This window comes from Nannospalax galili, unplaced genomic scaffold (genome assembly GCF_000622305.1).
Source record: "Nannospalax galili isolate Female #2095 unplaced genomic scaffold, S.galili_v1.0 scaffold25, whole genome shotgun sequence".
Lineage (NCBI taxonomy): Eukaryota > Metazoa > Chordata > Mammalia > Rodentia > Spalacidae > Nannospalax > Nannospalax galili.
The window spans coordinates 2,428,750-2,455,409 of record NW_008355642.1 but is presented as its reverse complement, the minus strand read 5'-3'; the positions used below and the strand labels follow the sequence as shown (position 1 = coordinate 2,455,409).

Genomic DNA, 26,660 nt, shown 5'->3' with positions numbered 1-26,660 from the left:
AGAAAAAGTGAGTGATGGGGAAATACGGCAGGTGTCGGAGAGGAGAGAGTGGGAGTGGATTTGCTCAAAATACCTTATATGCATGTATGGTATTCTCAATAAAATTTCTTTTAAAAGTTAAAAAAAAGAAAAGAAAAATGTGGACTGGACAATGTATTATCTAATCGCAGCCTTTCCTTGCACATGAGTAGTTTTGTGACGATAGTGGGACACAACTACAAGTCGGACTACACTAGGCGCAGGAGTGATAAACTTCTTCCTATGGTTTCCCAAGTGAAAATATGCCTAGAACATATTAGATTAGACAAATCTCAAACACCACACTAAATGTTTCTAAAGGATTTCAAATGTAATATCATGTTCCTTTTAAAAGCAATATTTCACCAAAAGATTTTGCATGTATGAAATAAAACTTATTTCCTTCTGGAACTCTTTGAAATTGGCAGTTTTCTTTAGGAAGAACTAGAGGGAGGTTGGCAAATCAGAAGCTCCCTTCATGAGAAGGGCAAATGAGGAGTGTTGCTTAACATAGCTGTCACTAACCAGCTCCATAACCATGAAGATGCTTCCTCAGCTCTCTAGAATAGCTGAGGGGCTTCACTGATCATTTTTAATAATGAGATTAAACAATATGACCTATAGAGTACATTTCTTCAAGATATCATGACTGTGCCTCACTTTGAATAAGATCAGTTTTATCACCTAATTTTCAACATCAGCAAACACTCATAGGCAAACATTTCAGAAGCCTGCCATTTCACCTTTGTTACTGATAAAATTTTATAGATCACAAATGGCAAAACCTCAACAAAGTAAAATTATTTTTAAGTATACAAATATATACAATAGTATTTTTTAAAAAGCAGAAGTGTGAGCAAGAAATTGTTTAAGTGACCCTTTTCTGTTCATATGAATATCTGTACTCACCGGAACAGCAGCTATAAGTGTGGGTCTCAGTACAGTACAGTCTCCTTTGCTTCCCTTTTTAATTTTGCTGGACTGCATTAACAAAAAACACATAATCAGGGGAAGAGATGCCAGCCACAAAACAATGTATTTCAAGTATTAAAAACAAAGACAGAATTTACACATGTGACTTAATCTTTTATTATACCATCTATTGCAAGTCCAAAAAGTGTTTTATTCTGTAGAATTGGCTTCTAGCACATCTCAGCTATCCTTCGAGGAGAAAATCTCATCCAGAATAGTAATAGAATTGGATGTGTTGATGAGATAAAGATTCTTATTCATAATGAACCATTAAATATAACAAAGACTACATTTTCAAGGAAATGTACATGCACACAAAGCTCCATTGAAATAGATTTCCTACTAAAACAAAATCGAAGGTATGCTTAAGTTTCTTTGATCAACCAATAGGCAAAGATACAGCTGAAAATCATCATCATATGGGCACCAATTAAGATCACACAAATGCAGTGGCTGGAGAGAAGGGTCAGCAGTTAAGAGCACTGACTGCTTTTGCAGAGTACCGGGGTTCAATTCCCAGCACCCACATGGAGGCTAACAACCGTCCAAAACTCCAGTTCCAGGGGGATCCAACTAATTCGTCTGACCTCCACGGGCACTGCACGACTGGAGTGTGCTTACACACCTTCATGCAATACACTCATACATGTAAAAAATAAAGTGTTAAAGAAAGATCACACAAATAATAATTTGACAACGTTCTGGATGGTAGCACAGTAAGGATCATGTCAGTGGCCAAGTGGTAATATGCACATACATACATCAACGTGCACATTTTCTTCCATTAATAAATAGCATTTAGGATTTCAAATGTCAGATCAATAGGTAGAAAGCTGATAAAGCCATCCACCGGAAAAATGCAACTAGAAAGAAGAATCTCCTATAATGTAGTCATTAGTTTATGAATTCAGATGAATTGCGTGTTAATCAGACTAACACAGGGAAGAGGAAAACTTGCTGTTAAGAAGCAGTGAGATCCTTAAGTTCCAGCTTGGCCATACAGAAGATTCTGCTGGTGAACTCAACTGATTTTCTCTTAACTTTTCCTAAATATGGAGAAAGCCAACAAGGTAACTCGTATTTTATATGGATATGAGTGTGTGCACATTTGTGAGTGGGAACCTATACAAAAGTCTGCCTGCACACTATGCAGAGGGAAAAGGGGCTCTCAAATCCTTCAGGTGGGAGTTGCCCTGTGTGTCACTGAACTCGCTCTTTCCTTCCTTTCTTTCTTCCTTCCTTCCTTCCTTCCTTCCTTCCTTCCTTCCTTCCTTCCTTCCTTCCTTCCTTCCTTTCTTAACTGTAGAACAGTCCAGAGCAGCAGGACCAACAGAGGGCTTCCTTGTTTTTATTATATTCTTAGTAAGAGACATTGACTATACATTATTCAAAATGCTTGGGACAAAAAGTGTGATGCCATATTTTCAGTTCCTTTGCCTTTAATTACAGTAATCCTGGTTGTTATTATATTTCTATCACTTGCTACATGTCTCTGGTTCTCTCATGTTTTCCTATTTAATAATGATTCCTGAGTTTTAGATTCCTAGTAAAATTCAAAATCCCTATAGTAAAGTTCATTTTAAAGCAGATAAGAAGTGTATGGAACAGGTTTCTAACGTCCTAGAACTTGGCAAGTATTAAGTCAGACCAGCAACAGACTCTATCTCTCCTTCCCCATACTGAGGCTATTGTTCTCAGAAAGGCAGTGGGAAAAAAGCAAAGCCAAAGCTTAGGGAAATGGTTTCACATTTCAATAGTGTCTCTGAACACAACAAAATCCCATTATAATGCCTCAATGCATAATCACCACAGGTTTTTCTTCAAAACGTGTTTTTAACAATTTAAGGCCAGTCTTCTCCACGAGTCTACTGTGACCTTACTAGACAAAGGTCTCATTTCAGCATTTACATAGTCGCTTTTACTATCCTAGCAGATTTTAAATGTAATCTTCAGGACAAGTGATGTAGTTAAGTGGAGTAGTACCCATTCTTACAAACAGATTGTGTTCTACAAAGTACAAAGTTGATAGCTGTTGAGGACAGAAAAGCAGAAACACACACACACACACACACACACACACACACACACACACACGAGTGCTTTTAGAATTTTAAATCCAAAAAATGTTTAACTATTTTGTCTTAGTACAATACAACCTATGTCATGCTCTCCCTAAACTGGTATTTATACAAAAAAAATGAAAAAAAATATTTCTAGGATGCATGTCCTTATAACCTGTACAGTCCATCAGACTCCTCCAAAAAGGCACTGTTGCCCAGAGGTCTGAGAAAGCACTACTGGGCCTCCAAGGATGGGAGCAGCAAGACCGGACATTCCTAACTATACTTACTTTACCTTTCTGAATGCTTAGAACCTTACAGCTACCTTAAAGGATTTCCCCCTATGCCTCCTGAGGCTTTTCTGTAGCAACTAATCCAAACAAGAAACATAAGAGATCTGTGCAACTTCTAACTTCAAATGCGCTAAAACTCTATGATCAATCCTGCCTGCTGTTGGGATTTCCACTATGAACAACAGAAAGAAAGGAGAAGAGTGGCCAGTGTACACCTGAGGGCTGCCCTTGCAGATGCTGTGCTGCTTGCTGTCCAGTAGAATTCCTACAAGGATGGAATTACTCCATATCTGTGCTGTTGAACATGACAGCAGTTGCTCACATAAGTACTGAAAAATCTGAAATGTGGCTAGAGAAAGCAAGAAACCAAGCATGTTAAATCTGATTTTAATCAATTTCTATTTAATGATGTGGCTAATTCCTACTGTACTGGTTGGCACAGGCCAAGAATAAATTCGGGAGAAAACTAGGCCTAAATACTTTGTCTCTTCTAAAGAACCAGCTAATGCTCCTGAACACTTTGTCAAAAGTCAGTGGATTTGTATCCTATCACACTCTCCAGAGTAAAAACCTCATATAGAAAGATGAAGGTAATTATTTCAAAATAATTTTAAAATATGTGCCTAAAGGAATGCTAACAACCAAGTCATTTACATATGGTTCAGAAAAGTATATTTGACACCACAAAGAACATTTTACTGAATAAAAACATTTCATGTTTTAGTAATAAGTCAAACAATGTAGCTTAGTATGATCAAAAATGAAGAAAAAGTTTGTCACCTGGTCAGACAGTGTCAGTGGAGAAGAGTATCCAATCCTACAGCCATAGGTAAAGCAAGATATCTCTGCTGTCAATTCTAGCACATGAGCCAAAGGCAAGTAACCAATGTATGTGTCCTTTGGTCTGAAACAAAGAGAAACATTTTAACAACTCCTAAGAAGGCATTTTAAATTACAAACATACCATCAAGAACTTTATATTTTACTACAGACTGAGTTTTCAAAATGCTGTAAACTCTGTATTTCAAAGAATGAAGCAGAGTGTCTGTCTCTCTTACCCTAGCCCGGGTATTCTTTCACATTGGCCTGTCATTCCAGCTACCAAATTGCTATGATGCATCATCACTCCCTTAGGTCGACCAGTAGAACCACTGGTATACATCACAATGGCCATGTCTGAAGGAGTCGGTCTATTTGGAGGAATGCTTGCTACATGAATAAAACAACACATATTCTTCAGTTGAGAAGCTGAATTAGTCGACAGTACGGTATTTTTATTTTACAAAATGATACATACAGATGTCAACAAATAGTCTAGACTGACAACCAATTAAAAATGCTTAGCAAATTCTGGTTATCTGAAATGAGGATTTCAAACTCAATCTGGCCCATTTTTCTACATCGTTAGCCTAACCCCCATCTATTCATAACTCTTCATAGTATTATGTACAGAGCAGTGTTTGGGAAGGATTTCTAAGGTTTTAGAAAATCAGGAGAATAACATCATGTGTAAATTCCTCAGTCCTTAATTATCTCATCTCTAAAATGTGTCAGCTAAACTGGATTGTGGTTCGCAACCCACGGTGGGCATTAGAATCACCTGCAGAGCACTGCCACAATAATATTTCTGACTCCATTTCTGAAAATTCCAATTTAGTTACATCTGGGATAGATCAAGAGTTCTAAAGTTGACTCTCATACCTGCCCCTGATTGATACCTATAAACAAGGCTTGATCTTTAAGGTGACTTCAACTCTAAAATTCCAAGGTACCAACTTTTGTAGAGCACACTAGAGCTGTACTTTTAAGACAGGATATCATGCCTATCCAGTAACCTCTTTTCCTTCCAAAAGTACACTAAAATGGCCAAAAATGCACAGATACCAGAATTAAATAACAGTATAAAAAGGCAAGACTTTTTAAATGTTTTAAAAAATCATATTTTACATACCAATTTTTTTAAAAAGCAAGATATACCACTGAAATGACCAAACTCAAAGTTATACACTTAAACAGTCTAAATCCATGTCCACGGTCACTGCTAGGAACAAAACTGAAAAAACTCTGTTGGGGATTAACTGAAGCAGCAGCAAATAGATATGGTACATTGTTCTCAGTCTACGCACACAAGAAGACATTTCTCATTTGTCCATTTCTTAAAAACATGTGAAATACATCATCATCATCATCATCATCATCATCATAATTATGTGCTTAGGTAAAGTACCACAAGTACTTATTTCCTAACTGCACAGAACTGTATACGTAATTATGTTATGATGTATTAAGATACATTATGATAATCCTCTTTACTAAGGAAAATTAGTACCACAAAAATATATACATCCTATGCATCCTAGAGATGAATGGACATCAGTGAAATACATGGTCTGCCATATTAGTGCTCAAATAAATTACGAGGATTGCTAAATTTCCTCTAAAGTTCTGTGTGTCAAAATGCTCTGGTGAATCATCCAAATTGGTCATAGATCCTGCTGATCAGAACTTCCCAGTCAAGAATACACTATCTGCCAGTGTCAGCCTGGTGGTAAGAGACAGTTCTCCCTGGACCTCTCCTGTTTCTGTGCATCTTGCCAACAGCAGCACTGATCTCCTCTGGGCTGTCGTTTCAAAGCGTGTTTACACTGAGAGAGTCTCTCTCTCCAGAGTGAAATCAGGCATGTTTACTCTCCAGAACAATAAAGATAATAAAAGATTTAGGCTCACAGTTTCTTTCCTATGACACAAATGCTAACATGATAAGTCTGACTATTGTTTTGAGTTTAGAAAAAAAAAAATTGTTTCTCCGGTAAAGTAAAATTCTGCCGTCTTCAAGAAATTTAGCACACTTACTTGTTCACTTGTAGACAGAGTAAAATGTCAGACTGACTGTCATTTTTGATACATGGTAGAAAGCTGTCACCTACACCCATTATTGTGACTGACTGTCATTTTTGATATATGGTAGAAAGCTGTCACCTACACCCATTATTGTGAACACATAATCATTCTCTAGTGGTAAAATTCTCTGAGGTGGGGCTGGAAAGATGACTCAGCTGTTAAGAGTACTGGCTGCTCTTGCAGAGGACCAAGGTTTGGTTCCCAGCTCCTACTGGAGGCTAACAACCATCCATAACTCCAGTTCCGGGGGATCGGCAGCCCCTTTTCTGGCCTCTGTGGGCACTGCACACACATGGTATATGTACTTACATACATACAAGCAAAACACTCAAATATATAAAATAAAAATTTTTAAGTTAAAAAAGGGAAGTTTCAGACAAACTGCCATAAAGTCTAGGCCATTTATTATAACTCAACTCCTAAGCAAATTTTAGATGATTATTTCTTTCAGGAGAAATGAAAAGAAAATGTTAATCATATGCAGTCTTGATCACTTTTAAATTGAAAAAGGAAACCTTAATCAGAGACCTTCAGCATTTTTACTCGTGTCACTTCTTTTATTAAACTGCTAAAATACCAAACCTTGAATAGATGAGGGGATTCATTTTCACTGCTTTACTTACAGTTTTCTGGCTTGGATCCCAACTCCTCTACTGACTGCATGCTGTGAATCGCAAACCGTTCAGGGTACTCTGCTTTATTGATGGTCTTATTATCCACATAAATGATGTGCCTAACAGAATTGATATCTAATAATGCAGTCTGTCAAGCAGAAAGAAAACCCAGCTATTTAATTTGGTATGCCAAAAATGTTCTCTTCAAGTCCTATCAGTTAATATTACCATACATTAAAAGAAAGTTTCACTGTTAAACAGAATTAAAGACAAATTCAGTGTGCTGTGATACTGTAAACACAATATACATAAACCATCCATGTCTTTAGGACGGAAACTCAAAATAACCAAAATGATTAAAAATAGTGGTAACTACACTAAGATGTTATAAGGCAGGAAATACAGAAATATATAAAACTGGGTATGAACATGTTTAAATGTAGTGGACAGGAACACAAGTAGAGTTTACTTACTAGTGTATTTTCTCTCTTTCTTTTAAGTCTTTTTGAGTCAGGGTCTCCCTGTAGCCCCAGCTATTCTGGAACTTGCCATGTAGACCAGGCTGGCCTTGAACTCAGAAAGATCTGCCTGCCTCTGCCTCCTAAGTGCTGGGATTAAAGGCATGGGTCACCACGCCCAGCTTAATATTATGATTATATGCCTTTCTCTTAATATCTTAATGTGGCTTGCCACAAGATATAGTTCTGTAAGCCTTACAGTAATGAAAGCAAATATCAATGCTAGGCAAATTAAAATAATAAGCAAGAGATCAAAATACATGACTAGAGTACACCATTTAACCTCAAAATTACAGTAAGAAATGGAGAAAAGACTACAACAAACAAGTCTCAACAAACTTTTAAAGTTAAAATCATATCAAATGAGGCTGGAGAGAAGGCTCAGAGGCTAAGTGTGCTCTTGCATAGGACCCAGGATTAGTTCCCAACATATAGGGCAGCTAACAACCATCTTTAACTTCAGTTCCGAGAGATCCTGGTGCCCATTTCTAACCTTAGGCACCAGGCATGCATGTGATGCACATACATTCATGTAGGCAAATACTCATACACATAAAAACAAAAATAAATTTTATAAAAGAAAATAATGCCAAGCATCTATTCTGACCATAGTACAATACAACTAGAAATTGCTAACAGGAAAACCTTTGTTATCTATGCAAATAAATGAAAATTAAACAACTGAAGCAAACAAATCAAGAAAGAAATTTATAACTTTCTTGAAACAAATGACAAAGGAGACAGAAGATACTAAAAACAGCTAGAAAACAACAAAAGTGGTATCAACAGTCAAGTTTATAGTAATCAAAGCCTTTATCAAAAAAGCAGAGAGGGTCTTAAAGAAACCATCACCGCAGGTCAAGGAACTAGAAAATCAAAGCCAAAAACAGCAGAAGGAAAGAGTGATATAGAACAGAGCTGAACTAAATGAGACTTAAAAAGACTTAAAACAAATGAAACCAAGACTTGGTTCTTCAAAAAGATAAGGGGCTGGGAAGATGTCTCACTTTGGAATTGTTTCAAGACATTAAAATGGAAAGGATTTTTTTTATAAAACCCACAAAAGCACAGAAAACTGAAGCAAAAACAAACAAAAACCCAAATGGCATTATAGCAAACTAAATAGTTTCTGAGCAGCATGGGAAACAATCATTAGAATGGAGAGACAATCCACAGAATGGGATAAAACACTGCAAGCTCTGCATCTGACCAAGGGCTGCTGCCCCAAATATACAAATAACCCCAGAAACTCAACAGCAAAAGTCAAATGACCCAACTGAACGTGTGCAGTAGATCTATGTAGACATTTCTCAAAAGACAACAGACCAATAGTCAGTCAATACATAACAAAATGCTCAGCATCACTAATCATCAGGAAAATGCAAATAAGAACCACAAGGAAATTTTACCATGTTCCCATAACAATACCTAATATCAAAAAGGTTAAAGGTACTTGCAAGTTCATAGAGAAAGGCAGACCGTTCCACACTGTTGGTGGGAATGTAAGTCAATACAGCTATTATTAAAAAAAAATGTGATCCTACCATTTGTAACAACCTGGCTGGAACTATCATTACTGTAAGTCATGACAGGCACAGAAAGATAAGTAACATACGATCCCACTCATGTGGAATGTGAGAAAAGTTTAGCTCATAGAATTTGAGGAGAGAATTGCAGTTACCGGAAACTGGGAAAACAGGAGGAGGAGTAGGAAGAAGACTTGATGATCGAGTCTAAGTTATAGTTTGATAGGAGCAACAGAATACGGTATACTATTATTGCACAGCAGGATGACTACAATGACAGTATATCATACATTTCAAAACCTTTTTAAGTATATATAAGTTTTCACCATAAAGAAATGAGAGACATGTTTGAGAATACATATATCAAAGCTGATTTAAACATTATACAATGTATTCATACATATAGTGAAACATCACATGGTACCACATTAATATGTACCCTTACGTTTTTATGTATTGGTTAAAAAATAAATTAAAAAAATTAAATATTTACCTTCAGTTTGCTTTCCAAAAGTTCGACACTAGTAATTAGATAGGAAGCCTCAGATTCATTTAATCCATGAACTATAGCTTCTTTGCCAAGTGTGGCATATAAAGTCACAACTACAAAATAAAAAGCAAACACAAATTATTGGATGATTAACAATTTTAGAAAGGTATGCTAGTTAAGCCAGGCCTTACCGTTGGTACACTACAGATAGAAAAACACTTTATAGTTTGATTTTATTTCATAGTCTCCCTGGTACCCCAAAATTAACCGTACAGTTTCCCAGGAATCAAACTGAAATGCTCAAGGTCCACAGGTCCAAGCTGAAGTCAGGTCAGAGACAGCCCAGCAAGGACTCCCTTGTGGTACACACTTTCATTAATTATTGCCCCAAAGAACGGAAAATTTTTTGAAAATTTTCAGGATCTCATATTAGATGACTAGTCACAAATAATGTCCTTTGTCCTTTGAAAAAGCTTGTTCAGTAAGTTCAATTTCTTATCAGACTGGTGACCTCCATACCTAGACGTCACATAGAAGAAATCCTATAGGATCTACCTAGAGGCCAGTAGATCTGTTGATAAGAACCCACCAGACAAACCATAAAAAGACACCAAAATCAGTCAGAATTGAGCAAGAACTGCTAAACTTAGGACATGGAAATTGAGCTTTTGGCTGGTAACCAGAAATAGCAACATGGTCACTAACAGTCACTTTCCACTGTTGATTGTTAAAGACGATTGATAGCTATATAAGGGAACATTTTTGTATTGTCCATTTTTGTCTCTTTGAAATAAACATTGGATCCTACACTCAACCTGCACCACTCTGTTTCCTGAAATAACCAAGTGCTTAGAATATGGCAAGACATTTCTGAACTCAATTTTGAAAAATTATTTCTTGTACAATAGCAAAAACAAATGCTTACAATCCAGAAGCCAACCCAGTTTTGCTTGTTATCTACCACCTCATGCTGGCAGATCGTTAGTTATTTCATATGAAAAATAGAGTAAGTCAAACAAGAGGACACAAAATGTAAGAATGAATTAAAATTGTGTAGGCAACTTTTGTTGTTTAAGTCCTTTGGTTTACAGTCTCCAAAAACCATAACCTCCAAGCCCTAAATATTTCAGGCATAATTCATTTCCAGTTAAAAAACAAAATTCTGAACTAAACCTACTAAGTTGTTACCTTTAATAGGAGCTATTGGCTATCTGTTTCTCTCTCTCTCTCTCTCTCTCTCTCTCTCTCTCTCTCTCTCTCTCTCTGTGTGTGTGTGTGTGTGTGTGTGTGTCTGTACAATGAGTGTGCAGGTACACATGTGCCACAGTGTACGTGTGGAAGTTAAGGACAAGTTTGTGTGCTGGTCCTTACTGCCCACTCTGTTTAAGACAGGGTTTTCGTTATTTTTTACAGGCTAGCTGGTCCATGAGCATCCAAGGACTCATATGTCTCCTCCTTCCATCTTGCCGTAGGAAAGCTGGGATTACAGATGCATACCACTTCATCTGACTTTATATGGGTTCTGGTGATGCGAACGCAGGTCTTCACACGTGCACAGCAAGGGCTTTATCCAAGCTATCTGGTTTATGGGCATAATTCATACAGAAAAATGGCTAAGGAATACCTTATTCATTTCAAATATTGTTTATTTTTCATGTTTATTCTTTTTCACAGTGCTGGGGAACAAAACCGTGATCTCATGTGTACAATGCAAGTTCCTTACCAGCAGAGTTAGTCTCAGCCCTACTTTGAAAAACAGGAGCATCTAAGAACAAGCTTCACATATAAGCCAAGCCCTCCCTCGTGAAAAACATGAGAAACTTACGGGGAAAGTTGTACTTGAAGCAGGTCTGTGCTGCAATCATCCACTCGGCCCTGGTCTCACAGAAGATGGCAATGGTATGCTTTGGCTTCAGTCCCAATGCAGTGAGCCCACTCCCAAAGTTACTCACTCTGCGGTTCACTTCAAGGTAGTTTATCCATTTATAATTCCCAAGAATTAACTGTTAAAAGTGAGACACTCTCTAATATTAATATATTCATACAAATATGCAACTAAAATATTACTGAAAATACTGAAGTCTTAAAATCCCTCTTACATGAGTACACAGAAACTTTGAGAACTTCTGAGAAAATTCATTACAAAGCACTGTGACAGAGTGCCAGCATCCTTAAAATGCACATGACTTATTACAAAGCAGTTATTGTTGCTCAAATGAATAAAAACACACTTATTACAAAGCAATTCTTATTGTTAAAATGAACAAAAAGCACAAAACTGCCTTACCTTCTTAAACACCTTTCCATTTGGCTGCATTTCATTTTCTTCACTTAGGATTTCCCTGACCCCAAGGCTGTCCTTCTTCCCAAACTTGGCTACAGCATGGTCAAATAATTTATCCAGAGTGTCTGCTCCAGGGATGTTTATGACTGCTAGCGAGTCGAAGTGCGTGACAGAGCGATATGGACTTCCGGGTTTGTCTGAAGTGGGCTTAGCTTTTATTCTCTTTGCCATAGCGTTTTTCTTCTTGGCATTGGTAAGAAAATACCATGGAATAAATATAAGGGCACTGTATATTGTTATTAACAAGTGGACAGGCAGCAAAATAATGGTGAGTACATTTAGCTTAAGTTTCATAGTGGAAAGGCTTCTAAAATGGTGCTTATTTCTTGTAAGTCTTTGGCTTCGGAAAGCCTTATTTTTTTGAAGAAGGCAATAATGGAAGTAGCAGCAAGAGGAGCAGTATAGCCAAGGTAGTTCAATTTTAGCGATACAGATAAAAGTTAGTAATCTTTGGAAGCCGATAATAAAATACACCTGTAGGTAAAGACAACGAATCAGGCAGAAAATAGGGAAAAAACAACAACAACAACAACAAAAAAAAAAAAACCCAAAAGAATATTACCCAGTTGATAGCACAATTGATTTAAATACTCAGATCTTTATTAGTTTATATAATTAATTTAATACAGAAAGGTGAAGTAACTGGTATGAAATACTGGGCACTTTTTAAGTTCAATCGTGATTGACATAAATGTCTGTCTTTTACTGCAACAGTGTACAATGGTACTCTGTGCATCATTCTACTGTCAGGCAAGGAACAGTAATTTTATGCTTCCACGAATACATGATGTTGCTTCTTAGGTTTAGACAAACTCTGGGAGAACAGACTACACCAATAATGAAATTTCTCTTAAAGCGGTCTATCAAAACTAGGCAACCTTGAAGCGCTGAGGGCAACCTACCAAGTTAGTTTTCTTATTCAAAGAACATCTAAGAAATATTATCCTGAGTTCTTTATTAAGGTAAGTTTCTGAGACAATGCTGATTGCTACCTTCTATTCTGCAAACGGGAACAACACAACTATAAAATTATTTCCCAAGTGGTCATGTTGTGCTCAAAAGCACCCCAGTGGCCCTGGACAAGTAGTGTATATCTAAGGTCATATGAAGTCCTGGCCCTGACCTCTTAGAAGTTAGTACACCCGAGGCAGTTAGCATGTACAGCGGATCTAATACTGTTTCAAACTGGGAGGGTGTGTCAGAGCAGGGAGAGAAGCTAAACCATTTCTTTCAATAAGACTCATGCAGACTGCCCATACATGTCCTTCGAGTTACTCTAGGTAAAGCAGGATCTGGGATGTCCTTGGTCCCACTGTAACCCCCTGGAACTCCACTCCCAAGGTGACCACTAAAGCACTGTAACTGAGGAGCAATGAGGCGATACATAACTGAGTGCTCAGTGTGCAGCACAAACAACAGGGGCCAGGAGACTTGGAGGAAACACAGAATGGCCAAGAGTACATAGCAGGGGGCTTGGTGATCAATAGGTTTTAAGATGGACCCTATGCCAGACACCTGGAAATGGGGGAAGAATGGAGAGCAGTTGGCTAGGTAGCCACATGAAGATACAGAGAAAAGGGTGAAAGAAGTTTGGGAGAGGAGGGAAGCAGAATAAGTAAGATATACTAGCTTGACCAGGGCATGGGATGTTGGCTAAACAGGCAATGGGAACTTAGGATCTGACAGATCAAAGTAATTTTCATTTGGTTAGTGGGTAAACTGGGGGCCACTGAAAAGCTACTACCAAGAAACTTAAGTAGCATCCTCAGGGGTAACATCTCTCAGGGACTCTGCCTTCCACTGAGAAAGCTATTTTTGGTGAGTAAATGCATATTTCAACCACAAAATTTTAAATATTAATTTGTTTGAAAGAGAGAAACTGAAACCCATCCTTCCTCAACTCAGGGAAATATACTTCATTCACCTCACTGCAGAATGGTTGCTTGTTTTCACAGGGATTAATGGAAATTGATATAGTGAAATCCCACCTGTGCATTGGCTTACATCTTTTAGCTGAGTGTGGTGAAATGAATGAGAAACTTGAAGACACTGGGGTTCAATACATGTCTCTGCCACTACCTGGCTGCGTAACCTTGAACAAATGATCTATCTAGATTTGGGATTAGACCAGATCAAGTAGACCATAACCTTTTCAAAGGAATGGATCCTTTGCAAATCCAGTGAAAACTATGAATTCTATTCATTACAGAAAGATTTGTGAAGTGATCCATCCATACGCTCAAGGGATTCATGGCTTTCCTGAAAACATTCAACGAACCCCCATAGGTGACACCAACCCTGAACTAAGAATTTCTGGCGTATGATTTCTTTGAGCCTTTCCAAATTTAAATTCTGATTTAAACTACACCCATAAATTGCTTTCTTGGTCTGAGAAGTCAGTCTGGTATTCATTTCTTCAAGATAAGGTAGGCCAAGTGTCTGTGGTAGATTAACAAATAACCAAGATCACCACTATTCTATCTGAAATTTGTTAAGTGCCTTTATTCCACAATAATCTTTCCTTTCTCTACTTTCCTACATTATTCACAATATCTATTCTTCATTTTGGTACTGGTTATGACATCATTTCCAAGCATCTGGGCAGCTACCTATAGACAGAGATCAGTAGCTCTAAACTCTATTAGACCTACCTCTTACTTATTAAAAAGGTGCTTTAATACTCCATAATAAACTTTAAAGGACAGTCACAGATAGGCTAATCACATGCAAAATTTTTAATGTAATTTCTTACTGGACACATAAAAAGTCCAAAAGCTGATTAATTAATAGAAGGTGTCTCCCTTAACAGAAGACACTCAGTTGTTTATATAAATTCTTGGGAACAAGGTTTAAGGATAAAAAGGCATGTCTTCAAATTTCTACAATGCCCCTAAGGGACAGTATCACCCACCCTTAATGACAAATTGTTAAACTTAAGGTAAAAAAATATGCGAAGTACTAGAAAGTTACCTCTGAGACTTATAATTTATTCGAATATAAACTGTAATGTATGTTTTTATTCCTTTACCATATTATATATTTAATGCTTACACATACTGGTTTTTAAGTCTTGGTAGAAGAGAAATACTTCAGAGACATACACATGAACATCAACATTCTGCTATTGTACTAAGGGAAAATGAAATGTCGTCTACAAAGAAGTCTGATATCCCAGGCAGTGAGTGTGCTAAACCATCAAGTGGGACTTTGAACAAGTGATGTAATCTGTCACTTGAAATCTGTTATCAGTAGCTTCATCTGTAAAAGGGGAATGCTGTTTGCATTGGCTACATCAGTTTCCTTCAGGGAACCCTTTGTCTTCCTTTACTTAAATCCACGGGCAAGCATGGTCAGCCTCGGGCCTACTGTCTCAGCATTACTGTCACTGTCTCATGTTGCTTTACTTACTTGGCTAAACCACAACCTGGTCAATCCAATTCCCCACCTAATCTGCACCCACACAGGTAAAATTGAAGGAATGTATCACTGTGCCTAATGTCTTTAGGCTCTGCAGGATACACAGAAACCATATTGAACCAGTCTACCCACTGTTACCCTTCTAAATTTCTTGCCATATCTCTCTCTTCTGACAACCATTATTCCTCTTCCATCCTTGTCAGCTGCTGATCTGGTTTTCTGTTTTGCAGAGAATTTTGGAATACTATGGCGATGGCCTCCACAAGAGCGCACCTGCAACTCTATGGACACATCTACATGCCTCTGTGGACATATGCTCTTCTCTCTTCCATGATTAGATGAACGGTTGATGCTCCTAGCCTCTTATTGGGACACTATGCCTTTGTCTACTCATGGATGTGGTGGTACTGCTCTACTGAATCATTCTCATCAGCATTTCATCTTAAAAAGCAGTCCCGTTCTTGTATCTAACTCTCAGTTAGAGCCCACTTTGTCCTCCTTTTACACATCCTTATAAAGAGCTGTCTATGAACTCTGCTGCCCAGTCCCCACCTCTTGTCGCCTCTGATACCCACTACACTCAGATTTTGTTCTCTACCACTCAACTAAAGTGCTCTGATCAGTGTCACCAATGACTTCCCCACAGGTCATTTAAGCTCTGTCCTCATCTTTTTCCCACAGGCAGCCATTAATATAGTTGCTTCCTTTCTGGCCTGGAATTCCTTCACTTCACTTTTGGAACACCATATTCAAGTTTTCTTCTTATTCTATGGCATTCTCAGGTTTCCTGACCACTTCTTCCTCATTTCCCTGATCTCTAAATACTACAGTGTTCAGTCCTTCAGCTGGTCCTCTAGTTACACTCACTCCTGCAGTGATCTCAGAGATTGAAATACCAGAGATGAGACTGGGCATGGAGGCGCACTTTAATCCCAGCAGTCGGGAAGCAGAGGCAGGAGGATATCTATGAGTTCAAGGTTAGCCTGGCCTACATAGTAAGTTCCAGGGCAGCTGAGGCTGTAGTCTCAAAAATTCTTATGAAGATGATTCCCACATAAGCCTGAAAGTCTCCTTTAAACTAAATTTACATAACCTTAACTGTTTCTTCAATGGATAAATTTACAAGTCTATTAAGTACCTTAATTTGGCAAGTTCAAATCTCAGCCACCGATTCTTCTTCTACCCCTGCATCTGGCCAGGTTGGCCTGTTTCTGCATATTCCCTACTCCTCAAGTTTCTGATGTCACCTCCTGCAATGCTTTCTCCTGGCACAACTGCTTCAGCCCCACTTGTTTTTCACTGTTCCTGGGACATGCCAAGACCACCTGTGACTTAGGGCCTTGGTGTTTACTGTTCTTTCTGCCTGAATTAGTCTCACAAAATACCTGTGTATGTCATTTCCTTGCCATCTTTTTTGTCTTTATCCAAATAGCATCTCAGTTAGGCCTTCTTGAACCACTCTCCTTTAAAAACATATGTTTTCCACTTCCTTTCTTGTTTTGTTTTTCTCCTTATCGCCTTTTCACTAATATACTACTGCTCTGATTTTTCATGTTTATCATCTATGTTCCATTAGAAAAAGAAGCTTCATGATGAGGCAGTTTGCCGCTGAAGCCTCACCGAGAGCCATCCTTCCATGTGTTAGGTGTTCAATAAATGTGTTGAATCAGAATGTACATGAGAGTGTTCTGAATTAGAAAGTGAAATATACACATGCACAACAGTCTGAATGTACTTAATTTCAGTCAGACTTTATAAAATATCATACTGATATTCTGGGAAATACTATGCTCTTAAAACCCTCAGTAATTAAAAGAAACTTGAATAAGTTATTGGTTGCTTAATAGAAAATATGAAACCGGAAAAACTCCCTATTGCAGAGGGAAAAGATTAGCGTTATAAAAGCAGAAAGGTTACACAATTTACACTGTGGCTTTTTGCTGATGCCTTTCATAAAGGTATGTTGTCCTTCCCTGTATGAAAAATATACTGCTGTCCCCTTCATAAGAAGATATGAACTCTGAGTTATGCTTCCTTGAAATCAGGTAATGGGTTTTTACATCAGGATAGGGGAAGGCATCATTTTCACTCATGGGATAGTTAATTGCTCCTCCTAAACTTTACTATTCCATATCAGAACCATCTTCATAAATACTTACTGAACGTTCACTGCTGGAGAGGTGCTATGCTCAGTCCTTTAGATATTTTATTGCATTTTATTAGTCATAGAACCCCTTGTAGGTAATGCCAAGGATTAAACAATTTGCCAAAGTTAGTACAGCAGAGTAGGGATTTGAATGTAGGTTTATCTGATGTTCAAGTCTATGCTTTTCTTTCTATTGTCTGCTCATACTGGACTACTCAAAATTTAAGAGAAACAGCCCTTATTGGCAACAATTTTGAACAATGATCTGTCCTACAACCCAAGGCACTGTATAGGACACAAAAAGCCCTTCAGATGTCCAGAAATCCTAGAAGGTTTAGTGAAGAATCAGACACAGTTTTTTGGGTTTGTTTTGTTTTGTTATTTTGTTCTAAGGTTAAATTTACTAAGTATTTCATTCCAGTTACTTCAAATACCCCAAGATAGGTTAAACACAAAAAAGCATTAGCAATACATTAAGCTCTAGTGCCCAAAGTGAACACTGTATACTTATTAATGTCTGAATTTAAAAGAAGTTATCTCCACCAGAAGCATGTAGCAAAACACCAATTTAAGATGAAAAAGAAAAACCAATAAACTGAAGATGATTAATGCCAAGATAATTTTTACAAAAGTTTCAGAAAATGAACAAAATCAAGCAAAGATCAATGTATCTACCACCATACTAATAAACTAATATCATATATCTTTGGAACTAAGATTTTATGAAAATATAAAAAAATTAAATTTGAAAATCAACAGTTAAATATACAAATGTCATTATAGAAAAATCATATTTTCAAGTCACACATTACTTATGAATAAATTAAACAACAAATAGAGATAATTTGCCCTTAGTTATATGCATCAAACATTAAATCAGAAAAATGATATAAAAAGTTTCAAAAGATTAACCAGATAAGAATACTTGTTATACTTTAAAAGATCATATTTCTAAATAGATGTTGCATCACCAAGATTTCTTAAAAGGGTGGAGTGCAATAAAAAAATCTTATTTCATACACTATTAAAAACTTTCAAATGACTTTGAAACACATGTGAGAATGCTGAAATATGAAGTTATAGAAAGAATGACTGCTTTTGGTAAATGAAATCAGACTTTAAAGCGATGTATCCCAATATAATTTACTTCACACTTCAATGATTAAAACTGACGAAATGTTCATATTTTAAGACAATAAATGAATTAAGAGTAGCTATCAGGATCTACTGTTACCAGATAATCTGCAATACTGAATCATCTCATGAATGAAATGTATATCAGAGTCCCCTTGTCAGTCTCACCAAACTCAGATTCAAATTGTTATACTGCAATGATTGATTTGATTTAACCCATATAAAATAATCTATACAAGCAAACTTTATACTCAGTTATTAAAACTGAAAAAAGGGAAAATATAAACCTTGGAGAGTATATATATAACTATATATGTATGTCCTTCACCAACATATTATACCTGTAACTACTTGTTTTGATTAAAAGTACCTCACAACATGACTGGTCTCTGGATGCACCTCTCACAAGATTAAGCAAACCTGTTTAATGCATCACCTGGAGAGGCATTAATTCCTGAAGTTGCCATCGTGCCAGACTCTTCCCAGCTTTTCTCAGCAAAGAAAGCAGCCCAGCAGCCATGTTGAAGATGCTCCTTCATGCTCTAGCATAATGTGAGTTCTCTCCCTCCCATAATGCCTTATAAAGATCCCCAGAATGCATCAGATATTTTATCTAGGTCATAGGTTAGTATAATTGGGCTTCTATCTCTGTATGTTGAAATGCGGAGATCTAGGACTCAGTGTTACTGCCTACACACTTCCCATATATGGTGTAAAATTGTATGTCTGTTGCTCATTTTATATAATAGAAATACAATTGATTTTTAAATATGTATGTAGATTCGTTCAGTTGAGAATTGACTGCATATAACTTAATCCAAAGCTTTAAAGACCTCTGAAGAGAAATCTATTAGAAAGTGGCACCTACTGGCAAAGCATGATATTACAATCAAAGCTTATCAAACATGGAAAGGGGAGACAAGGCTGTCAAAGGGAGTAAGATCGCACAACGATAATGTGTCCAAGTTCTACAGTGGCGGCTAAGGAGCAACTGTACACAGAAACTAAGTGCACAAAGCCTTGCTGCAAAAAATAAATTACCTATTGTATGACTGTAACCCTTTCAATTTGTCTATAAAGCCTTTAGTTTACTGGGAGCATTTTCTCTATTGGAACCCATTTATGATTTTATCATATGTTAACCAAAAGTAACAGCTGCAGAAGGGAATTTTCAAGTTACAGTAACAGTGACTGTTTTTATCAAGGAAGGAATGTCTGAATCTATTGTGGACTATATATCTATCTCCCGTCATCTTACATATTCATTATAATAAAGTATTACAACTGAAGAATACCTGTCAACTGTGAGTTTAAGTTCCAAACACCCCAAATCCTGTAATCAGCAGGCTTTCCCACAGGAATATCTTTGTGTTACAGGTAGAATTTTGCAACTAGGTCCTTTTTTAAAAACTGCATGACTTGCCCTCCCTGTTTGTTAGAGGAGGAGGCAGTTTAATAGGATGGTGCTTAGCCAATGTTGTTTCCTAGTACTTTATACTGATAAACTTATGCAACATAGTCTTAATCTATTACTTATGAAATGGCCAAAAAGTCACTACAGTTCAGCTCCCTAACTACCCTAACGTAAAAGTATATTGTAATATACAGTATTTAAAAAAGAGATCCCTCTGTTCTTCAGTACCAAAAAAGAACTTAAACACTGATAAATCTGTTGAAGATTGAAATCGCATGGCCAATCTATGCTAGTAAAGAAGAGGACACATATTTCAAATATAGCAGATAATCCCCAAATGGAATTTTTATCCCTAATGATTTATTATGGGTGTTTCTAATATTTCAAAAATTAATAATATATTCTTAACAGAAAAAAGGAAACTACACCAAATCAAATACATGAAGCCATGGAAAAGCACTCTAAAGTTAACATCTATCTCCATGTTAAGGTTGGAAATGAATCCCATGCTCTTCTTTCTCCTTACATTCATGTGCTTGACCTGGCTCATGTTTCACCAAGGTAAGTGAGGCAAAGGCAATAAGGAAACTATTTATACTTTAAAACCTATTCTGAGATAGCTGGGCAAAGGTATGACAATTGATGGAGAACCTCCAAAGAGCCACAGGGAACATCTGTAAACTCCTAAACATAACCAGCCAGGGGTTCTGCCAATGCTTTGAAATCTCTACTCTTCGCCTTTAGGAGTATTTGGTCTACCTAAGTCTAAATTGGAGACACCTGGATTGGCCAAGCCTAATTGCTGCAGGACCAGCTGCTATAAATATGCATCTGAGTGTGTAGATGTGTATGCACAAGAGAGAAAACAGTACTCTCTGTGGGGAAATAACTATAGAAGTTTGATAAATGGATCCTCACAATGGCATCAGTCTTTGTCAGCTTTCCAAAGGAAATGCTAACCTTATTGATCTGCTACTACTTTATCAGTCATGGGGTAGTATGTAACCTAAAGAAGCTGAATTCAGAGACAGAAAATTCTGGCTTGTTTATGAAAATCAATGGCTATATTTAATAATCTTCTAATGCAAACTAACGCGTGGTCATTATCACTTAGCTATGTAAGAACATAAAGTCTTTTGGATTTATTTATGCTTGAAAATCAGAAAGTTACTAGCAAAGAAGAACTACTCCATCTCCTGTTTCAAGTTCATAACCTATTACAATAAAATCAATCCTCAAAAGACCAGAACGACTAGAGAGGCCACCTCAGAGCTGCTGAGCTGACAAACCAGAAACAAATTAACTTCTCAATGATTGCTTCCTCATATGTAAAATGAGGAACCTGGAGTCAGATTTTAATATATCAAATGCCAGTTAATTTTTTTTAAGGATAATGAGGATAATTACACAGAGCTGATAATTTGTTGCCAGATATGGACATAAAAAATACCTCTACCATTTACATTTTACAAAATGAAGAACATGTGTAACTCTCTAAATTGAGAACGATATATCCTGTACACTGAAAATATTTAGCTTTAAAAAATAAAAACAAAGGGGTCTGGAGAGATGGCTCAGTGGTTAAGAGCCCTGGCTGCTCTTCCTGAGGTTCTGAGTTTGGTTCCCAGCACCCACGTGGCAGCTAACGGTCCACAGCTCCAATTCCAGGGGATCCTATGCCCTCTTCTAACCTTCACAGGCATTGTACTACACAAGTGCATCTACATACATCCAGAAAATACATTCATATACAAAAAATAAAACAATATATTAGAATATTTTAAAATAAATTTTAAAAAAGGGCTAGAGAGATGACTTAGAGGTTCAGAGCACCGGCTGCTCTTGCAGAGGACAAGGGTTCGATTCCCAGTACCTACATGGTGGCTAACAACTGTCTGTAACTCCAGTTCCAGGGGATCCGACACCCTCTTATGCCCTCCATAGGCATTGCATGACACGGGTGTGCTTAAATATATGCAGGCCTAACACTCATATGGATAAAACAAAAAATGAAATAAAAAACCAAAAACACATGACTTTTTTTCAAAACTTCAGAGTAGACTAGAAAAAGTCCATTAGCCAACAATGATCTAAAAATCAAAATTAGGGAACCACTGGACGAGGTATTTTTCAAGATCTAAAACTCAAGCACTATGATGTAAAGCGCTCTTTTACTCCACATCATAGTCCAGAGGAAGACCTCAGTAAAGAATAGTACTGATACTTAAAGTTATATGCATCAGAAATAGACTTAAATCTATTTCAAAAATAGCCAGGAAACTAAAATAAACTTCAATTTGTGAGGCATGCATAAATTGCTACAGTGCATTACTGTGTACTTGCTATTAAGCTCATTTAACAGACCAGGAAGCTATCTAGTTTGCCAAAGATGTAGAGTTTGTAGGACCCAGCAATCAGAGTTGAATTCTAATCGCTGACTCCATTTTTGGTATGACTCAAAGAAAGGATTTAATTATACTTTTCCTTTTATAAATGAGTGACAAATTGTTGCAATTCTAGAAGTTGCACAGACTAAAAAGGTTTTCCCATTTTATTTTCCAAATATTGTCTTTTAACTTTAGTATGGTCCCTTAACAGCCTCAAAATGAAGGGTATAACTATATATTTACAAGTTTTGAAGGACACATACTTACAGATTTCCTCTTTTTAAGAACAGGTATATCTTCTGTGATTTAAATCTGCAGTAAGAGACAACATTTATGAGTATAGTGACATGGGAAATGAACTCCAACAAAAGAAAAACAAGTGATGTTTCACATTTTCTGTGTAGCTTAGCTCATGACAAGTCACTTACCAAGGCAAGGAAAGAAACTACTAAAGATGAGTTGCTCAAAGATGAGTGCCTGATTAGAAATACTGTCATTATGATTTCAGGGATGTTAACTGACCCAGACTCAATGACACAGTTGTCCAAAGTATGAGAAACTGACCACAGAGAGAAGTCATGTTCTTCATTGTTTCTTTGTACTTTGATTTCTTCATTGTCAAAACTAATCCAACATAAAGACTGACAATATCATACTACAGGAAACTAGTCAATGTGCCAAGCAGCATCTCTACTTTCAAATGTCTGAGTATCTAGTAACTTTCCAATTTGAATCAAAAATAAACATTTTCCTTCATAACAATGCAAGGTTCTTCCAAAAATGAATACAACACTGGTCTAAGTAGACACCCAAACTTTTTCCTCAATTCATAAACATTCTATGCAGCAGTATTCAGTACTACTTACATAGTATTATGAGAATAACCCTTCAAGGTTTTTTCTTGTTTTTGATTTTGAATCTAGATATCCCCATGCTCATAAGAACAAATATCTGCGTAACTATCTCACCAATCTGACTAGCTGGCAGGAACTGGAAACTTTAGTTTTTTGCTTTGTACTACTAGAAGTGCAAATAAATATTTTAGCCAGACCTACCACTAACAGATTCAGCCTTTTGCTATATTTACTAGAACTTTTTTGTACCTTCAAGGTAATATCTACGACCTACTTTTGGGGAGAGAATCTCAGTATAGATCTAAACATAAAGGTCTGACTACCAACAGGTCATGCTACCTGAGATTTTACTATTTTTTCTCCCATTTGTTATTAACACAGGGCAGGGGAGCAATATATACACATATTAAAATCCAAAGAGCTCACAAAGTAACTGTTGTATAAGAAAAACTTCATAGTTGTGTATACAAATCACATAGCTTTCCTATAGAAAATTCGCATAACTGAATATGATAAAAATCACCCAACCATAAAATCATTTAAAGATCGGTAGGTGGCAGAAAGATGTAGGAGGAAGGGGTAGGGAGATACAGAACTATTCACTAGTGTGCATAATTTGGAAAATTAGCTACCTGAGAGTTCGAGCTTTCATCTTTACTCAGCTCCAATCTCTAGTCCAAACTCAGCTGGCAGAAAATACTCTTCAATACAAAATAAAATAAAATACTTCAATGCCTAAAATCTCAAAAGCCCTTTCTTTCATTATAGGAAAAGGGAGTTGAAAGCGTAACTCAGTGGTAGTGCCTGTGGCCTTGGGTTTGATCCCTAGTACCAAAAAATAAAATAAAATAAAAAATGAAAGCAAGCAATGACTTCCCAGAAAAGGAAAGCAAATTACATTTTCTAATCTAGCCAAACAATTTCTTACACAACAAATAATCTTGAACTCTCCTCTCTTCTCTCCTAGCCTCCCCTACAAAACAGCACCCTCTCTAGTCATGCTATTAAAATAAATGGAAGAAATAATTTAATATAGAGGACCTAAGCAGATCTAAGCAGGTCTATTTTGAGATGATCAGGCACAGGGATGAATTTGCTAAAATTATAGATCAAACTTCACTCAGATTTTTTTTACTTTCATGGATAGGCAAGGTTTTTTTTTAATATAAGGAAGTTATAATGTCTTTAAATGAATTAGCTTAGCAAAATTTTAACACACTGAAGCATATGATTTGTTTCTACTTAACATTACCATGGTAATGTGAAAAAATACAGTAACAAAAGTTACCAGTTACAGAAAATAGAACTAAGAAATTCAAACTCACCAAATAGAAGGGAGAGAAACAATGTCCACACAGCTAACAAAAGAGTAACACATGACATTTAAAAAATTCCAAAGTGTTCCAAGGCAGTATAGCTAAACTTCAGATAACCCTCATATTTGGGAACAGAGTTAACAAACCATTAAATGTCTGGTTTAGACCCTCTCTGTAAGCAAGTTAGTCTGTTAGCCAATAATTTGAAAACATTTTAAAATTCAATACTAAATTTATGATAGCATGTTTCAAACGTGATGAATTGCCCTCCTGTATTTAATGTCTCACGCATCAATGTTAAGTTGAAAATGGGGTGGTTCAAAAGTGTGAAAAATGACTAAGGAATTCAGCATATTATGTTCAAATCTAAAGTAAATTCTAGCTAGTCCAATTCAAAACAATTTCCTAAGCGATAATGGTGTTTTATGCATCTTATTTTAGGGAACTATATAAAAATATGTTGATAAGTACTTGTAAATGAAAAACTCCTATACTAGAAGGAAGTTTAAAGAGTTTAAAAATATTGATGTCATAAAATAATACAAGCCCAAAGCAGCATATATGGCTCCTAGAGAGATGCACGTGTTTTAAATTTTACATGTTTAAATTTAACAATATGCAGACCAAATATTAAGTCTATTTAAATATTTTATGCTTTTTGTGTTTTTACGATGATTTACTAATCTCCAAAATTTCCACAAATAACTATATACTTGTGTGCTGGAGAGATGGCTCAGTGTTTAAGAAAGAGCTGCTGTTGCAAAGGACCCAAGTTCAGTTCCCATCACCCATGCTGGGTGACTCACAATCACCTGTAACTCCAGCTCCAGGGGAATCCACTGCCTCCGGCCTCTGCGGGTACCTGCTCTCATGGGCATAAACCCACCTGCAGACATAGACACACATAAGCATAATATAAAAAGTAATAAAAATAAATCTTTGAGAGGGTCTCACTATGTAACCCAGGCTGGCCTGGAACTCACATATATCCACCAGCCTCTCCCTCCTGAGTGCTAAGACTAAAGGCATGTACCACCATGCCCCACTAATAAAAATAAATCTTAAAAAAGGAAATGAATACTTAAAATTGATTGTAATAAAAAAAGAAACAAGAAAATAATTCAGTTAAAATAGGACAACATAATTGCCCTAAGCCAAACTACTGCTCAGACTTTAAAATATAAAGACTCTTTTCTTTCCCTGAAAGAGTATTTGTGTGTGTCCCAGGGGGCTAAAAATGATCCTGGGGTTTTACGTCACATATTTTTAAAAAGATTAAAACAAGTACATCTTTCCAAAAGTCTATCTACTGCCATCATAGACTAGAGTGGTACTTGATAGAAAAATTAGATGACTTTAAAATTTTTTAAACACAAAATATATTAAATAAAGTAAAAGTAAACTGGGGACTGGGGACATGGCTTAGTGGTAGAGTGCTTGCCTAGCATGAGTGAGGTTCTGGATTTGATACTGAGTACTGCCAAAAAATAATAGTCCTTCTATATGATCATGTAGAGAAATAAGTGACTCTAATTTCGGTAGGCAAATGTGAAGTCTTTTTTCTATGCATATTCTAGTACAAACACACAATTTTTAAGCAAACACTGAGTCATTCTATTTATACACTTTATCAACTTGCATTTAAAAAAAATCTAACTCTTCCACATATCTCCATGCCACCACATTCAGATGCATCTTTAAACATTTCTATGATCTTCCAATGTATGTCCATATCACAGTACATATTTTCCATTGATGGACATTTGGACTCGTCTAATTTCTTGCTTTTAGAATCAGAGCATGGACATTTCTATCAACACATTTATGCCACTGCTACTATAGGATATATTTCTAACAGAACTGGTGAGTCAGCATATGATCATTTTAGATATTTAGGCTATTAAAAATTTGTCCTTGAGAGCCCAGTGCACAGGCACACACCTATAATTCTTGTACTAGGGAAGCAAAAGCAGGAAGATTGTCACCAGTTTGAAGTAGCCTGGGTGACACAGTAGAACCCTGTCTGGAAAAATGTTGCCCTTCAGGCCCAGAAGCAGTGACACCCTAGTGGCAATGAGCAGTGGCCAAATCTTGGGTTTCCAAATTATTTTCTCCAATAAAGGGGACCAGGTTCTTTGGAGTAGTTGATTGTAGGCCCAGGGTTGGAAATATGAAACATGAGCTGGTGCTGTTTTCAGAAATTAATGAAAGTGTTAAATATATGTATATGTGTTTCCATATATATATATATATATA

General features: G+C 36.7%; 1 protein-coding gene across 12 annotated transcripts in view; it reads right to left on the bottom strand.

Moving 5' to 3' along the window:
- Acsl4 (acyl-CoA synthetase long chain family member 4) overlaps positions 1-26,660 on the bottom strand; it is a 103,067-nt gene that overhangs the window by 41,643 nt on the left and 34,764 nt on the right. For 2 of the 12 annotated variants that reach the window (XM_029556060.1, XM_017803135.2), the window contains 9 exons: positions 25,217-25,290; positions 22,502-22,546; positions 11,680-12,210; positions 11,218-11,395; positions 9,396-9,505; positions 6,868-7,006; positions 4,402-4,552; positions 4,124-4,247; positions 928-999 (listed from right to left, as the gene is read on the bottom strand). In XM_029556060.1, coding sequence (XP_029411920.1) covers positions 928-999; positions 4,124-4,247; positions 4,402-4,552; positions 6,868-7,006; positions 9,396-9,505; positions 11,218-11,395; positions 11,680-12,030 — 1,125 coding nt within the window. In that variant the 5' untranslated portion in view covers positions 12,031-12,210; positions 22,502-22,546; positions 25,217-25,290. Of the gene's footprint in view, positions 1-927; positions 1,000-4,123; positions 4,248-4,401; positions 4,553-6,867; positions 7,007-9,395; positions 9,506-11,217; positions 11,396-11,679; positions 12,211-22,497; positions 22,547-25,216; positions 25,291-26,660 lie in introns of all 12 variants that reach the window. The other 10 variants (XM_029556062.1, XM_017803136.2, XM_029556059.1 and 7 more) reach the window with 9 other exon arrangements.